General features: G+C 38.1%; 1 protein-coding gene across 1 annotated transcript; it reads right to left on the bottom strand.

Annotated features, from left to right (window-relative positions):
- Positions 1 to 1551: 1551 nt before the first annotated feature.
- Positions 1552 to 18861, bottom strand: LOC139709900 (uncharacterized). The gene is made up of 9 exons (XM_071621857.1): positions 18243 to 18861; positions 14743 to 14836; positions 8941 to 9005; positions 8184 to 8340; positions 6641 to 6789; positions 5754 to 5945; positions 4702 to 5158; positions 3118 to 3279; positions 1552 to 2512 (listed from the first exon to the last, which is right to left on the bottom strand). The coding sequence occupies exons 1-9, from the start codon at positions 18753 to 18755 to the stop codon at positions 2394 to 2396; spliced, it is 1908 nt and encodes a 635-aa protein (XP_071477958.1). The 5' UTR covers positions 18756 to 18861; the 3' UTR covers positions 1552 to 2393.
- Between the last annotated feature and the right edge of the window lie 29 nt (positions 18862 to 18890).

Raw genomic sequence — 18890 nt, 5'->3', positions numbered from 1 at the left:
AACTATCCCATTTGCTCATGCAAACTAACAAAGCATGGGTTCACAAGTACATAATTAAAAGCAGTGTCACAGCTCGGAGCAAGATGAAAGACAATTCAGAGAAAACACAGAATGAGGATTCGCACATATCGATGCATATTCACATCATCAAGAGGGACAGGTGTCTTGACTTCAACTGAAAATCCCTTGTGTTACCCTAATAAAAGGCAAGCCTCAGTGAAAATTCATGCAGCAGTAGAACTACATGTACTATTTCATGCATGACAGTTTGATGAGAATTCACCCTGGGCTTATGAATGACTTCCACAAACTGGGAAACTTAAAAAAAAAAAGTTACTACAAAAGAATCAACAACTTCATTTCACTCTTTGCCTTTCTGTTACTTTTCTCTACCCAGAATTTTCATGATAGAGCAGCGGTTCACAAAGTATAAAGCCAACTCATGTTTAACAAATGCATGACACTAATAGACTAATCCTCCATTTCATATCTCAATCTGCCACTTTAGATTGTATAGAATTCCTGTGCACAGTATTTCAATGCCCAGTTTCGTTTTATCAAGGAGAAGAAAGACAATGTGATCGTCATGCTTTTGTATCCACCATAGGTACACTCTAACTAGCAGAATATTGTATTAAATTGCTCAATACTTCATCACAAAGGCCATGAAAAACTGGCAATACTGTCCAGGCAATGCACAGATAACCAAACTTAAAAGAAACAGCAGTGCAATCCGCACAAGTGCCACCAGCATTATCCCGTTTGTAGTATTTTGTCATAAAGGACATATCTCAAGAAAATTTAAGAGTCCAAATGTAACTTGACTTGATGTAGGGAGAGCACGGCTCTTAAATAACAGTAACACAAGACTTTCTGGATACAGTCTTCTTGAAGCCTATTATGCTCCCTTTAATTATAGAAATGACGGTTTAATACTACTGCTGCAAAACAAAATTGTGCTCTTTCCTCAACGAATGATTTACTCTCAAGAAATCAATTAGTTTTGAAGTATTTCAAAACACATCAATTCATCACTTTGCTTGTGCCTGAACAGTGTTCCACCAGTACCTATAGTATGTTCATTGATAATTCTCATTCAAAATGGCCAGGTCTTAAAGACCCAACTATGTCTTCTTCACAATGATTAAAGATGTCTCAATACAAACTCATGAAGCATGTGACAGGGAGCTATATACCTGTCTATACAACAAATAATGCACAACTGTGTCTCTGTAATCACATTCATCATTCTCTTAAACAGAGGTTTAAATGGTCCAAAAATGTTAGGAGAGTCTACAGCTTCCAATTTTAACATTTGTTCCTGACAATTTCCTGTGCTACCATAGCTTTGATTAAACAAAACTTCACTAGTTCACCAGCAATTCACTAGGCATGCAATTTTATCACTTGCGTCAGTAATCAGAAGCATTACATTCAGCAGCAGTTGATTCCTACCCATCAAATCAAACAAATGGGTACTCTTTTGACAGATACCATCCAGTTTTAGTTACACAAACATTTTAAACAGGGGGGGGGGGGGGGAGGGTTGAGATATACATCCTACAGTTAATTCTTTCACTACATTTCTGGACTCACTTCATATGCTGTTGTGATCAAAAACTGCTGGTCATATTGTTTCCTTTTTTCTGGACACAATTGAGAAATATGCTGCTAAAGGAATGGTTACAATTGTACAAATTGCCAACTTTTTATTTCTTGCACTGACCAAAGAATATATTTTGAACAGAACATAGGACTTACTTGCTAGTTGCATTCCTACAAATAGTAACAGTGACAACTTTTGTTGTGGATGCATCTTTCCAAGACATATTCTGCAGTATTGTGCAGAGTGTAAAAATGAATATGGCAGTTAATAACTTATTTCATTTTACTTCTTTTCCTTTCCTATTATTTCACAGTTAGGAGTAACATCAGCAGGCATTTAGGTGAAAGAAACAAAGAAAGATACTGCTAACATTGCATATATTTTATTTGGTTTCTAAATACTAAATACCTACTCTCTCCTGGGCAACACCAAAAAAGTGCCGGACATATTGCTTCTAACTTGGTCCACATAATCTGCTATCATCAGATAATAAATATCAACTCTGAAAATAACTAAGCATCAACAGTAAGTTATAAGCTTGTTTCATATTCTTTATCTCACAAACATTTGACAAATGTTTACTTTTCTGTACTGACCAAAACAGAGAAATTTCCACTGCATCTTGATACATTCCAAGACTCTCATTACCCCTGAAGTGAACATCACTTCAAAGAAAACATTAAAAAAGAAACAACAACAAAAAAGGCAACTGTTTGCATGATTTTGTTTCTTTTTTTTTCGTGGAAAAAAGAATTGTGAATTAATGGTTGAAGCCAGTTCCTGCAGGTCAACTGTCTGAGTCGGTATCCCTTTGAGCGCTGCGTATTAGAGTGTCCACGTACTCCTGGTGAGACTGGGCAAGAATGGAAGCAAGAATCGCATCCTCAGACTCCCACTCTGAGATACCTGTGGGTTGGAGAAGCACAGCAGACCATGCAGTTTAGATAACATGTATTCGATAAAGTCCTCCATCATGAATATGCATAAATTTATGCAAATTAGGTACACATGCAGAGCCCACCTCTTGCAAGCTTCGAGACTTTGAAGAGACGCACACAACACTTGGGGAAATTAAGTTGATTTGACAGTTCCTCATAAACATCACAGTGAGGTAGACTTGTTTTGTCTGAGTTTTGGCCGAAATGAGATGTGTGCATAGTGGGGACTCCTTTCTCCTTCTCGAGGTTACAACACCTCAATTACAAAAGCAATCGCAGAAGGATCAAGTCCTTGCAGCTTCAGTGTTTATGGGTACTAATCTGGTAAAATGTGGCACTGAATTTCATTCAAGACAATAATGTTCACAGCTGGATAACACTTTCAGAAAATGGAATTAATCCCCCCCCCCCCCCCCAAAAAAAAAAGGGATGGGGAAATTAAAGGACTTTTAATCTTTGACATGATGGCAATCTGATCTAGAATTTGGATACAATGTAAAACACTTGCTACTTACTTTCTGAACATGGTGTGTGTATGTGTGTGTGTGTGTGTACTTAAGAACTAGCTCTCACCAAATTCTTCAGGTGGAATATCCTCCATGCTAATGGCTGGAGGCCGCTGAGTCACAGGGGGGCTGTAGCCACTAGGCCCTGCCTGCGGGCTGGCTGTGTCTCGGGCATGGGCCCCCTGAGGAGATGCTGGGTTTGAGATGTGACCACTGGTTGTGGGGCGGTCTGGAGAGGAATGACACAATGAAACTGTTGAGATTAGGTGCAGGTTAGAGTGAAGAATGCCTCATCTGTTGTAAATGGTGACTGTATCACCCGATATTGCAACCCTGTGCAAGCACTTACAGCAGAAAAGATTTGTTTTCATGAGGAGAGCCAATAGTAATCATATCATTATCATAATTACAAAAACACAAATGTAACATCAGCTCATATCCCATATTGCTTTAAAAGAACAACTGTTGGGAGAGGCGATTCCTTAAAGGGGATGGCTAGTAACTGATCCGTGGGAATCAGTGGGAATGCTGGGGGATGATTGTTCCAATCCTTGTGGGATTCATATAAGTGTACATTATATATCTATTGTTGTGTGAAAATTATTTGCTTCAGATTGGTCTCATATTCAAGTAATGTGCAGTTCAATGTTTCCAGGTAAGCATGCCTGTACAGTTAACGGTACAGTGCCTGTACCGTTAATGATCGCCCCGACACTGTACAGTCATGTTAACCTGTACTCTTGAATAAATCCCACAAGGATTGGAACAATCATCCCCCAGCATTCCCACCGATTCCCACTGATCAGTTACTAGCCATCCCCTTTAATCACGAAGCTTTCATATTTCCAGTCATGGCAACTGTATCACACACTTCCCTGGGATTCAAAGTAATACATCAATAACTAATTTTTGGTTTCATATGCAGCACAGACACTGGGAATGAGTTTTCTTAAGGTGTGTATCTCAATCAGCATAACAGTGGCTGATTTAAAGTGTGAAACCAACCTGAGAAGCTAACATTAGATGTTTTCATGCCTATGTTAAAATTCATGTTTCCTCATAATGATTTCAACACAGGTACATGTGTAATGTGGCTGCTATAAAAAAATGACTTAATAACTTTCAGACACAGGTTGGATCTGTAAGCAATATAAATATGGTGCTATTTTTTTCTTTTCATCAGATGATAAACAAGACCATCAAAATTCTAGAACTGATCTACAGCATGTGATAGATTCCGATTAAAGCAATAATCTACATAACATGCATGAGTCCTTACAATATTAAGCTACACTGTAAGTATATGCTGGATTCATTTAAAGAACAAGAATCTGAAGAGGATATCAACATTCACTTGACTTTGAGAACAAGTTGTAATAGTTACATTCACACGACAAAGATTATCCTTGAAGGTAACTATCCTCAAGGATAGACTCACAGTTCCTACGAGTGGGGAACCACCGCGGCTCCTTGATAGAGCGCTAAACCCGAGATATCTCCTGGATAGTTACCTTAGAGTTAATTGTAAGTTAGCTATCAGTGAGTGCGTCTACAAGGTGCCTTACTATGAGCTTATCCTCGAAGATAGCTATACTCGAGGTTAAGGATCACCGCCTGAACGTAACCAATGTTTAATCTGTTGACCACCAACCTGCATTGGACACATGTTGCTGAGCCTTCACTTTATCTGCATTCCTCCCCCTGAGCACACCTGGTGACAGTGGCCTTAGTCTTGCTGCATCTAGCCGCTCTGGACTGTTGGGCCCTGAGCTGTTGCTGGGCCCTCTGCTCCTGGGCGCCAGGTGGTTGGTGGGGTAGTGTGCAGCAGCCAGATGACTTGTAGGGTGGTGGCTGGAGTGATGCCCACCGGAGTGATGGGAGCCAGAGTGATGGGAGCTAGGGTGGTGAGATGACTGGTGATGGGCACTGGAGTGTTTACCCCCAGAGTGCTTGTCACTGGAGTGCTTCCCCCCAGCATGCTGGGTGGAGGGATGGTGACCAGAAGGGTGGTGGGAACCTGGGCTGCAAGCAGATTTCTGGGCCCCTTCAGCCCACCAGCCAGGGGGAGAGTCAGGAGGGGCAGAACTGCACGTTGCAGTTGCAGGAAGCTGCACATTTCACACAGACAAAATGCTTAGTTTCAGTATCTATCCAATCTCTGCAATACATGCTGTAATGACAAGAAATGGCTACTATTAAAGTACATGTTCAAACTAGTGAAAAGTATACATTTTGCATTCACAATTTTTTTTTTTTTAGTTCAAACCTGTACAAATATTTTTTTTGTATCTGATTTTACAATATATGTAGTATGTGATGCTGGTGAAAATGTATCCTTCACCAGAATACTAGTAACTACTGCAACTGTCAGTTATCTTTTAAAGTACAACACACACTGCATGTGCATGTACATATAACATTTAGAACACTTTCTCTTTAATACCCAGATTACAAATTCCATGGATTTTACACCTGACCTCCAAATGTCCATGAAAACTACCACATAATGGTTTATCCTTTTTACATTGTAGGCCTTGCCCATGTACCATTATTATGCAAAACATAGAAGATGGACGAAACATTTCTTGAAAAAAAAAGGTTATACTCTGAGATCTCCCACCCGAAAATGAAAAGAATGAAAGTAATCAATCACTGCTTCATTAGACTAGAGGGCTAAGGATCTCAGTTCAAGTGCAAACTTACTGCTTTCTTTTGGGCTCTCTTCTCATTATCTTTCAGCCACTGGATGAAGGATTCCCTAGCAACCTGCTCCTCGATGGCTTCATTGGTGGCCTCCCAGTCTGTGGCAATGAGCTTGTCCTGTAGCATAGCCTGCTCGATGGCAGACTTCTCTGATATATGAATTGCATCCCGCATCATCATCTTGTCAGCCAGCTGCATTGGAGTACAATAACCCATAGGACAGACCTCCATCACAGAATGAATTTTACTGTCAAACATTGGATTGGTGGGGGGGGGGGGGGGGGCAGGGCAGTCACAACATGTTACTCACTGACAGTAAGTTTCATGGCTATTGAAGTACAAAAACCAAAACTTACATGCCAGTATCTGCATACATACAGACATAGAGCACTTCCACAACAGTCTGATACAGTATGTGAGGAGAACTTGCAGTATCGTTCTGTTTTTGTCCATGCTCTTGCAAGATTTTCAAACCACATTTACACTCCTTGCAATGAACTTCAAGAAAATCTGCCTAAGACGTGATCTTAGGCTGCAGACAGACACAAGATGTATGGACAACTCTGCAACACAATACCTAGAGCTGGCACCCTTCTCACATACATTCATAAAAGCAACAGCTGATTATAAGGGTTATAAGCTATATATGTGTCACAGGTCATTGCTCTCATTTGATGGCCACAAAATTAATCGACCAGTCTGGATTTTCAGTGCATGGCGAGTTCTCAGGCAATGGTCTCCCAGTTGTCTATAACAAGACAAAGGGTAGTCACCTTTCACTGACAGACTGAGGGCAACATCCATCTTTATAGCTGCTACAGATGTACATGTACACCTGTGAAAGGGAACCATATGTTCACATTTTGCTTTTCTCTTCATCAACTCACCCCGGGAACAAAAGATGGCATTCCTAGACCAACACCAATGGTAGCTTTGTGAGGGTCGACGACCGAGTTGTAGTGGACATTGCGATGGTAGCTCACACGTATAGGATCATTGTCTGTCTTGTTGATTGTATGAAAAGTATTGATAGGTTCTGGAAATAAAGTACAAAATGAAGAAATATTAATACATCTCTCATGATGCATCTGGTCCTGGGATTTTACAATCAGAATTACGTTATCATCACCAAGTGTTTGAATTTTTGAAATATCCCGGCTTATACACTGCATATCTCTGCTATGGCAGTTACACATGGTATAATGTTGGTTGCATAAACAAGATAAACCTGCTACACATTTTTTTTTTTTTTAAGCTTTCCACAAGAAAAAACTAGAAATGTCGCTGTGGCGACTGGTATGCCTCCGCCATGATGCATGATTCTCCTTATAGGTCTAGATAGTACATGTGGACAATGTGTGATTACATTTTCACAAAATTGGCTAAATATTGAAATGACAAGTTTGTCACAAATGTGTTGAATGTTCACCTTCCTTGACCTAGGTTTAATTGGATGGATAGGAGAGCATGTATGATTTGGGATTTAAGGACTTTAACTTGACTTTGACCAATTCATACGTTTATGCATTGAGTAATTTCCAAGGTATGGAGAAAAAGTGCAATTTCTGTATTGAATAGTAAATTGTTACCATTTTCATCTGGCCTTTGACCCTACAATTCATAAGATAATCACTGTCAGGCAGAACATGCATAAATATGTAGAAAGTTTAAAGATAACTTGAGCCATTTCCGAGATATGAAGGAAAAAATTTAGTTCAGCACTTTCACTTGATCTTTGACCTTTTGACCTTTGAGGCAAAAACAAAACAAACCAAAAAAAAAAAACTTTCCAGAGAATCTCTATTAGGTTATACATGCATACATCAAGTGTAAAAAAAAATAATCCTGCTGGCATTGCATAAACATGAGGGAAATAGTAAAATTTTGAAGTGTTGCCCTTGACCTTTGACCCCTGACCTTTGACCCCATGAACCCTAAATTGTCTAGATAATCACTGCCAGTCGGTACATGTATGTTCCATGAAGATACCTCGAACAATTTCCAAGGTACGGAGAAAAAAGTGAAGTTTTAATATTTTTACTTGACCTTTTGACCTTTGACCTTTGACCTCATGACCCCAAACTTTCACCAGAGAATCTTAATTGCGTAATACATGAATACACTAAGTTTCAAGAAAATATCTCAAGGCATTGCAGAGATATGGTTGAAATAGTGAAATTTTATGTATATGACCTTGACCTTTTGACCTTTGACCTTGAGCATGTGCACCCAAAAGTTGACAGGCACAACTTCACCCCCTAATACACATACATGCCAAGTTTCATTAGGATAACTCAAAAGTTTTTTTAGTTACGCTTGCCACAAAATTCATTACGGACGGATGGACGGAAGGACGGACGGACGGACGGACAACCCGAAAACATAATGCCTCCAGCACCACTTTGTGGCGGAGGCATAAAAAGTGTTTACCTGTACTGTACATGTAGACCTCAATGTTGCGATTGTACATCTCAGACAGGGCTTGCATTTCCACATGGTTACCATGGCAACTGTCCAGGCGTTTACGTGCGACATACGTGGCAAAGTCTTCAGTGACAAACTGTGAGAAGTAGTCTGCATTCTTTGTCTGTGATGCACAAACAGAATGTTCAGATTTCAAATGACAACAGAAAAGTGAAATAACTTACAGTAACATCATTGATCAATGTCTATTTTGTTCACATGAATTATGTCAACAAGTAAATTTTAGTGTTTCTATGTTGGTATATTACATTCAGTACCAAGGTAGACAGAAATTTTACAATCAGTGTACAATTCTATACCATGTATTTCATATTTTACTGTTTCCATGTTGGTATACACTACAGTTGTATATTCAGTACCAAGGTAGACAGAAATTTGACCATCACTGCACATTTTGATATTTCAGTCATAAGCAAATTGTAAACAGAACCACCAAAAGTTTGCACTACCATAATCAATCCTTATCATAGTGAAAATAATTATACAACTTCATTCTACCTTTCAGGACAAGCAAATATGCATTCGCATCAACTGACTTTTAAGTTTACAGGTTTCTCATAATACCAAATGACCGTAAGCAAAAACATTTTGTGTACAACACAAAAAATGTCCTTGTCACTAGGATGGTTGAAACACTAGCTCTTCATTTCTTGAAGGTAACCTGTTGGTTGGAAAGTGTACATGTACTGTATCTGAAACTTACCATATAATCCATGCAATGTCCCCTCACAATGGCATGCCACTCCTGGTCACCATAGACCTGGTCAGCTATAGATACAATGACAAACACATAAACATCAATGATCAACAATATTCTGACCATATACACAATATCAACAACAAAGGAAAACCTGTATAACTGTCACTTGTTATTATACAGGAAGCCATCATCTTCATGTTGCATTCTTCCAGTACATTGTACGAGCATAAAGTGTTAGTCTTCATACATCAGTGTACTGTTACATATACCCCTGGTAATACTGAACATTTTTACACACGTACATGCCACCGTACTGCATTTTGATATTTACAGTATGACATTAACAATTATTAGAAAATCTTGAATGCTGTATGCTTATTACAGACCTGGGCTGCCTTATACCTGGTGCACCCATTTAACTCTCCATTGTATGTTCTGATCTTGAATAATAATGTAATATTGATATTTGTGACTGAAAGCTGAATAAATAATAATCGTAATAATAATAAACTTTGAGAATTATGCATGGTCACGTAAAAATGCTGTGCTCAATCCATAAATTGTATTACATTAAAGGCTTTATACATATGCACATAAAATCCACTCATTTTTTTTTTCTTTCAAGAAACCTATGTGCATGTTTAATACTAGTGAATATTTCATGCGTGGCCGTGTCTGTTGTACTGCAGTCCTCTTCAACCAAACACGTGTGAAAAGATTGCATCTACAACGTGGGACCGGTAGTTGATGCCATTTTTGGTGACACATATGAACATTGAAGGTTATCCTGTTTTGCTGAACTACTTTAATTAGTAACAACTCCTCATATTTTTGTGCTTAGTTGATGCATTATTAATAGTGATGACATGTTTTGTGATTCTATATAGTCATTTAGCTTGGCATGAAATGGTACTATTGGTAGTGCTTTGCAAGTGGAATTTCACTTCTTCACATAATGTACAACGGATTGTACCATCAACAGACAAATCACACATGATCACAGCTTTCAGAATCCAAGAAGGTAATGGCGAGATGTACAACATACACGTGTACATGTGTATGTAATGTGTACATGGAGTATAAAAGCCAGGAGAAGGTACAAAACTGTAGGAAACAATGCATGGGTCATATGACCAAGGCTGAGCTAAAATCCCCTGATCATTTCACTTGGTGGTCACATTGAAACAGACACCTTTCAATATCCTGGTGCGAGAATACATAGCAACAAGTAACAAGTTGGCAGAAGTGGTGCTTGTGTATCCTGGTACAATCCACACATGAGATTATTTCCATTTAATAATTCCATGAAATCTCTTTTTAGTATCTAAAGCATACAGTTGCACTACTGCTATCTAGTCAGTGTAAAGTGAACATACTATAAATGTTACATTTGTACATACCATTTTAGAAGCACAATACCATTGTATGGTAGTTTGGTACCCACAATGTATACACAGGATGACATAAAGTTAAATTATAATTTTTTTTTTTTTTATGGGCCCTTACTGCTGATCACTGGTGTCAATGTCCATTCATGAGAATACATAACAACATACAGTACATGTACATTGCATATCATTTGCTCATAACATTGTTTTTATAGAAAGACATGGGCTTGCTAAATTTAGTGGGCTGTTCAGATTTGCTTGGCCTACATTGTATAAATTTGCTGCTGTGGACTAGCATACATTGTAATCATCACAAAATAAAATGAACAAACATTTGCTGTATACAATGTAGGTATGTGTACTGTAGATACACTCATAGGTCCACTGATACCACATGCACAATGTAACTCTACATTTTACCTACAGTTATAGCTATGTAGGGCAGGTGCAATTATTTTCTTTAAAAAGTAAATGAAATATCTGTCCTAAAAATTTGGCTCATGAAAGATTTTATCAAATATAAACTTGGTCTGAAATTCCAAACCTGGTCTCTTTCTTGCTTGAACCTAGTATTTCATAATAATAATAATAATAATAAAAAAGAGAGGAAGTAGTGTATACCATGTACAATCCGTATAAGTACAATTGTATGTCTTCTTCAGTGTGATATGAAAGACAAATTATTAACAAACTCACTCACTGGTACAGGCATGATTTACTGTAAAAAATGCTGTACATTGCATGTACAATGTATAGAAACACTGCATTTACTACACCATAAAATGCTGTAATATCAGACTTTGCGACAAGAACAATGGAGATCAGGAAAGTTCATGACACAACTAAGAGGGCCTACAGCTTAGAGTATTCTGTCCTTACAAAATGCAGGGAGGTGAGAGGAAAAATGTAACTTTGCAGTATATAGATCTTCAAAGAGTGATAATATCATTGAAACTCGAATACTGATGAATTGTATGAATTTTTTATTGCAATCTAATTGTGTAATCCAGTGAAAAACCAATTTCCTTTGAAGGGCAGTATTGCATGCACACATTTATCCATCTCTCAATCACCCATTTCTTCCTCCCCCTCCCCCCATTGACTTGACCCATTCTTAATAAGATTGGCAAATTCCCCCACACATTGTACAGGACCTTTAATGTTCTCAAAGGCAGTGGCTTTCTCTGAGCCAGAATGTAATGTATGTACAATACAAGGTATGAATAATGCTGACATTTATGTTCATTACTTTCAACATTAAAATAAAGAATGGCAGTGTGTAGTGACTGCCATTCTTGTTGCTCTAAGTTATGTTCTACAAGGAAGAAATCCAAACACTGATGATGAGGGACAGACAAGCCATGGAGGATGTGAGTGCAATACACATTTATATCACACAAGCCCGGTACTACATGTATTTTACCATGAACACCTTTGCACTTGATCAGTTTCATTTTCTCATTTCACCCAGGGTTCACAGCTTGCTGTGTGAGTACATGGATACATGCTACATTGGAGTTCACTTTCTTTTTAAATGGAGTTGATATTCAATCAGAATAAAGGTTATATACACGTATACTAGAGACCCGCCACAACAAAAGGATCCTCAAGTAGCCAACGGCTGAGCCGAGAAAATCAAGTTTGAAGTCAGATCATCAATATCGGGCAAAATCATCAGATTTCTGTTTTTGGCATAATTTTGTAGTCTACATGTACACTGTAATGTATTGTCTACCATTTGCAATTTGGAAGCTATCATCTGCAATTTGGAAGCTGTTGTAAATGATCAAAGGAAAGGCAAGAAATTAGCGGTTTTCTGGGCCATAATTCTCGGACTTTCAACAGAACAGAAACGTGTCCAAAGATTAGGATTTAATGCCGCAGACAGACTCCGCCCCTAGCAACGAGGGAGTTACCTTATTGGTCAGTGCGAGGCATCCTGGTTATTGATTGGTCATGCGTCGACTGCTGGCACTAAGCTTGAATGAACAGCATGAAGGTTGCTAGGAGCATACCTTCTATTGTCAAGAGGGGAAAACTGTCTTGCCTCCCGTTTTTCATGACAGCGTCAGAAGGAAAACTTTGAAGGCGGTTTTCTTGAAATGCTGATTTCTTAAACCACTCGACATGCGCTAATAAAATCATCTATATCTCCACAACTGAGTACCTTTATGAGTCGCATAATTTATGAAATTAAAGTGAAAGAGTAATGGAATCATGTCATGTCATTTTCTGAAAATTGTCCTCCTCGACTTTCCGATCCTTTTGTTGTAGTGGGTCACATAATGCATTAAAGTTTGCTCATGTTGCATGCCATGTATGCCGTACTATCCTGAAAAAAACAACAACAAATGCATAAAATTGTAATTAAAGTGTTGTACATGTACATCGTGTATGAACATTGGTACTTGTACAAATGTATCTACTGTACACCTGCAATGTACAATTGTAAATGCATCTAGTTGCTGACTGCTGTGAATGAATCTCCCTTGATTTTCTCTTGAGCTACAGATCAAGATCGTCAAATACCATTGACTTTATAAACACCACTGAAAGATGTACAATACATCACATACAGCGTCAGATAGTACACATGTCTACACTATACTTGTGGGCAATTACAAAGTGGAACTGCAGTAAGCTTGTAGCGTTGATAACGCATACTACACACAATGCAAGAACATGCCATCCAGTGGGAATATCATCCAGTGTAATGAATGTTTGGACTAACACCGAGAGTGCTAACATTTTCTGGTATGCAGAGTGGTACAGCACAGAGCTCTGCGATTGGCTTCCAATCAAACGGGAAATAAGCAGTTCCTCAACAGTCACTCTCAGCTTTGAGCAGTTTGGACTGGCTGGGTCATTCTGCCTTCTTGGAATGGATTACACCCTCATGATTCATGCCATTTTAAGCCAAGAGGGCACTTTTCTTTTCCCTCCTGTTATATCTTCTCCATTGTTTATATCTATTTCTTCACAGCTGCGGTAGGAAATGCAATAGGAAAGTGCCTATTTACATCAATCTCACAAATGTCAAGCAATAGCTTTGGTTGTCACTGACATACATACACAATCGTAGAGCTACACAGACAGGAGCAGTACCATAGTTACAATGTACAATAATCTCTTGAGAAAGCCAAGCTTTGTAGACATAATTCTGCATTTTCATTGATAGTTTTCATGGTTATTCATCAAGTCATGCTCCCAGTGGATGTGATTCACAGCAAAATATCTCAGCCCCAGGCGAGGCCACACCAGTCTGTTTTCACTCATTTCAACATCCATGTGAATCGTGCATCTGAACAACATGTATGGTGGATTTGACGTGTCACACACTACACTGCATGTGTAAAAGGCTCGCCTCTGTTAATGCCCAATGCAGAATTTGGGATGACTACATGCATTATATAAAACAAACTCTGGCAACAACAGAGACATGTGCAAGTGAATGAAGCAATTTTAGTAGAATACATCGGTGAAAGTTTGAGGAAAAATCGGCAATGCGTTCAAAAGTTACATAACAACATGTATGAATTTTTTAAGTTTCAGTGCCCCCCATAGCCGCTTGCTGGATGAAAAGACTGAAGCTTGTGGTGTTACATGTATAGAATGATAATGAAAATATCAAGAAAATTCAACATATTTTCTGTATTCTTTCATGATAAAATAGCACTTGACTTGCCCCTTCCAGAAGGTAAGGGAATAATATTACCCCTGATACAAACTTGTACATGTCAGAACCCGACAAGTCAAGAAAAGGTGAACTTTTGTCAAAAAATCAAGAAAAGGTGTACTTTTGTCCAAAAAAAAAAAAAAGCTTTTGTGGAGTTCTCTTAAGTTTTCTTTACTGGTATATTTTTCTAGGCATATGATATCATAAACTATAATCTTCTCATCCAGCAGTGACTGTGCAGAAAATGTGCAAATTCATTATTTTTGAACGGATTGTCCAATTTTCCTCAACCTTTCACTGTATTTTAGTAATATTGCTGCATTCACTCAATTCATACAGAAATTAATGTGAATGCAAAGATAGCATTAAGTAATTTGGGACATTGGATCATTGATTACCTTGGTACCGGTACATTAGTCACAAGTTGTAAAGTCTTTTGAGAACCAAAAAGGCAACTACATTGTACCATTGTGCTTGATGGTATGAATGCCCTTCTTTGTCTACAGACAATATCAAAATACAACCATCCTTCTCTCAAGTTCCACTATGAAGTACATATTTGTACATACACACAACATTGTAATGACATGAACAAAATGCAACTGGTTCAAATACTGTTGCACAACAGGTGCACAATAACTCAAACAAACAAAACAAATAATATACACATGTAAAAAATAAATTTGGGCCAAATAGAAATTTGATATCCAAAAACATACAATGTACAAGATAAAGCCTCACCAACTGATCTGAAGAGGCATGCACCATCTGGAACCATTGTCTTGATGATGAAACCTTTCTTCTCCTTCAGGGCTCTGGAAAACCGCTCTTCAATCTTAAAAACCAAAGTAAAACCAAACAGAGAAGATAGAATAATAATATAATGAATTGAATAACTACTGAGAGTCTTGGTTTCACAGTGAACTGAAGGCAAGAGAACACAACACAGGCTCCTTACACAGCAATAATGAATGAGATCCTCAGTCTTATATATTAAAAATAATAAACTTTGTTACATCTTATTTATTATGGCTCTCCCTATCAAGATACAAAGTTGTACTTGCTCATGTAAGCAACAAGTTTTGATAAACTGCACATGGTCAGAATTTTACTATAAGTGGTACAGCTTTGAATCAAGATTGTCACATCACATGAACTCCATTGATTCTTTGGGTGAGCTGTGATTTACTACACTATACCTACTGTACCAACAGCTACCGGTACATGTACACAGATGGTGACTAAGCTGTCAACAAAAATGGAGTACAAAACAAAATACTTAGGTAGTAACAACAAATCATCTGTTGTTTTAATGCGCTAGGCATGGATGATTTCCAACAAAGGCATGGTTGAATCATAATTTCATCAATGGCTCAATTACAAAATAAGATGCATCACTGTCAGACATGTTATATTTCCAAGAATAACATGGATGAAGGTGCTTTGCACTGTTCTTCAATGCCTTCTACCTGTACGCTCTATAGTTGTACGTACAAGTATCACAAAAAATTTACACAAAAACATACACTGTACTGGTACACACAAACAAATATGAAAACAACAATAACAACAACAACAACAAACATACAAACAATCAAAGGGTTAATGATTTTGAAAATGCATTGTAAGCACAAAGTGTTCAATACATTAAAAAACAGGTTAGCCTCAGACTGTCTTGCCGGGTAAATTACAGATGTCAGGCTCTTTGGAAAGTGGTAAATCCTTCTCTCATTGGCAAAGCAAAGGCAATGATTGGGCAGGGGAAACCAATGAGCCAGTTCGGAGTTCCACTTTGCGCATGAGCAGAAAAAGAAAAAGGTTATTCGTACCAACAGTCATCTTCGTTTTTAAATTTGCTGGGAGACTACGATGTAGTATTAGCATCTGTCACAATTTTGAAATATGATTTTCTATTGCAGAAGACATGATTTATGTCTCTCTCTCCCCCACTCATACACTTATATTTGCATGATAATCCTAAATCACATCTCGATGAGTCATTAAAATGTAAGTATGAAAATGCTTCATCCCTTTTTTGTCCTATTTATGACCCTTTTCTCATAGCACAAAGATACTTAGAAATACAGGGCAAGAGGAAGTTGTTATCCTGTAACCCAATTATCATCATTACAAATGCTAGACATGCTTAATCAGATCATACTCAATAACATGAGGAATGTGGGAAACGAGGGATGATGGGTTTTGTGAACAAAATTTCAGTTTCTATAGATTACACAAGTTTCATAAGTAGAACATACGAGTTAAAAGTTGTTAAGAGCAAATATACATGAACATGTACCATGTACAGTGTGTAGCATGATTTGCTACAAAGTGCACATGCTTGTACACTTGTACAGTGTACAATGTACATTGCAACTTACACTACAGTACACATACACTGTACTGTATGCAACATGTACAGTTGTACATTGTGATTTTTCAATTTAGAATTAAAAGAAGACATTCACCCTTTAACAAATCTTTCAATATGAAAGAAGGAAAACATCTAGTTTGAATGAAAATTGATGCAATGAAAACATTACTAGCACAATGTTTTAAAAGCAACAGTGGATAAGACCAAAGTAACCACTACAGCTGTATGTGAATGCCAACAAGTTTATAGTCTGAAATAACATCATGGAACCTTAAAACAACACCAGTCTTGTGAATGACTACCCACCTCCTCATTGACCATATTTCAATAGTTTATAACCCATTGTGTTCTTAGCCATAAAATGCTACAGGTGTACAAGCTGTGTAAATCTGCTTTACATCTTCATAACTTCATTCAGCTGAAGGGCCATCACAGCATCACAGCATGAACCATGAATCAACCAAACAATTTTCAGGGGCTTTCCCTAGACAGATAAACCCATTGCCAAGCTAATTTTTGAGGTTCAAGACAGATGCTAACACTCATACAAGTGATGTGACAATGAAGTCCATTTCTTGAGGTACTGTAGTGACATTCATCAATCATCTCTCCTCAATTATTTGATTCTTCCAAGATCATACTTGTGAAGTACTGATATTTGAAGTATATTTTTGTGATTTTTTTTTTTCTGACAGAGTCTACAATGTGCCCAGCTTTTTTTTCTTAAGGCCCCTACACTGTTGTTAGCTTTGACGGTCGTGAGTGAAGAGTCAGATGTCCAAAGGCGAGTGCGTCAATGAGCCTTACAGATCTGTGATTGTGATAATCATTATTCAAGACTGGGAGAAAGTCTATACATATTTTTTGCACAATTGTGGTCTGTGCACCATTCTTACTGAATGGATAAGAAAGTATGAAAACTGGATCAACCATAAGGGAACAAGCCAAAAAAAAAAGAAAAAAAAAGAGGGAAATATACAGTGTAGATAAACCAGGCACAATTAGAGTCTAATGAAATTGTACAACAAATGAAATTGTCGGCAAATCAAGGAAACAGTTGTTAAACAAAATCAACAACACTAATAACATTCAAATGGCTTGCATAATCAGGCAGAATGATGAGCACCATGAAATTAAACAACAACTTCCCGGATAATTCAGGCACTGAATAATCCAATCTGTGACTTTTACGTTTTACCAAGTAAAGAAACTGCCCGAGTTTCCTGTCAGCCATCTGTGCGAAATGCATACCTTTGGCCCCTGATATTACATGGTCATTAGCTTCTCCTTACACTGCACTCTGCTGATTGGTTGTCGTGAGTTTTTCAACCAAATGCCAGTAAAGTTTCTAGTAATAATAACAATTTTGCTGTTGTTGTTGTTGAACATTGAAATAGGTCCAACTGTTTAAGGGTGTTCTTGTGCAGCTACATTTGTAGTTCTGCTACGGCTTGACCGACAAGTACAGTATGTCTAATTCTGTGAAAAACTTCTCATTTATAATAATGACATTGGCTGGGTCAGTTAAGCGAAAAACTGACCCAGCCAGTGTCATTATTATAATAATAAGTTTTTTAGCGGAATTAGACATAGATCTACTTGTCGGTCAATGTTACGGCTACAATACAGCACATAGTAATAACAGGTTAGAATCTACTGTAGGTGCCTAGGCCTAACGTTAGCTAGTGTTTTCTATTGCAGTGCCAGTGGATTGAGAGTGAGCTAGAGTTCGGGGGAAAAGGAGAAAAGACATTTAATATATTGACACCATATGAGTGTTAATAACACTAGTATTTTAGAATATGTAAATATGACTGAAAATCAAAGGAAGAGTTAATTCAGTTGCTTTTATCTGGCAGATGGCTACCTCTTCAATGTTTTCCGTGGCTTCCTCTCCATTATCCTCATGCTCATCACCGCTATTTACGGTATCTGCTTCTTGATCTTGCCCGTTGTCCCTTGGGCTTGCACCGTGGATCTCCGCTTGAGAGCTCGCAGAATTAGCTTGGTTCCACGACACTCCTGCGTGTTCGTAATCGAATTCGCCATATTCATGTTGAGGCGATGACCGGTGCCTCGCCCTTTTGTTACTTGAATGTCCACCGTGCGCATTTTCTCTCCTTTCTTGAGAATCATAGCTAGTCCTTGTATCATGATTACTTAGTCTATCGTCTCTTGGGTTACTTGTGTTCCAGCGTGGAGGAGAATTTCGGGATTTCGGTCGAGCTCCTCCCCTTGATTCGCCTGTAGAATGCGCTACAGAATGGCCTAGGTTATGTCCATGATGGTGATGAGGATTGTGTCCGTGATGTTGATGATTTTCTCCACTTTCCGCCCCTCGTTTCTCCTGCTGAACCTTCTTTTTCGGTAGGATAGTCATATTATGAAATGTTTACCCATAAATGGGTATCCAGAAGGGGATTATACAACAAGAATTCGCCCAATAAAATCCCACCAAGTGTTCTTCTTCCCTCTCCAGTAAAAACCAAAACATTACTTCTGCCTTTTATGTTAG

Source organism: Diadema antillarum, unplaced genomic scaffold (assembly GCF_040938485.1).
Source record: "Diadema antillarum isolate AM-2024a unplaced genomic scaffold, OU_Dant_1.0 seq00001479_RagTag, whole genome shotgun sequence".
NCBI lineage: Eukaryota > Metazoa > Echinodermata > Echinoidea > Diadematoida > Diadematidae > Diadema > Diadema antillarum.
Note: the sequence above shows the minus strand (reverse complement) of the source record. Positions and strands in the feature narration are given on the sequence as shown.

What these genes read in the sequence shown, in the direction of transcription:
- LOC139709900 (XM_071621857.1), bottom strand. Translation starts at nt 18,755, where the DNA reads ATGACTATCCTACCGAAAAAGAAGGTTCAGCAGGAGAAACGAGGGGCG. An exon ending in GACATTGCATGGATTATATG is followed by an intron (nt 8,341 to 8,940) that starts GTAAGTTTCAGA and finishes TGTGCATCACAG; the next exon opens with ACAAAGAATGCAGACTACTT. An exon ending in TATTCCACCTGAAGAATTTG is followed by an intron (nt 2,513 to 3,117) that starts GTGAGAGCTAGT and finishes TCCAACCCACAG; the next exon opens with GTATCTCAGAGTGGGAGTCT.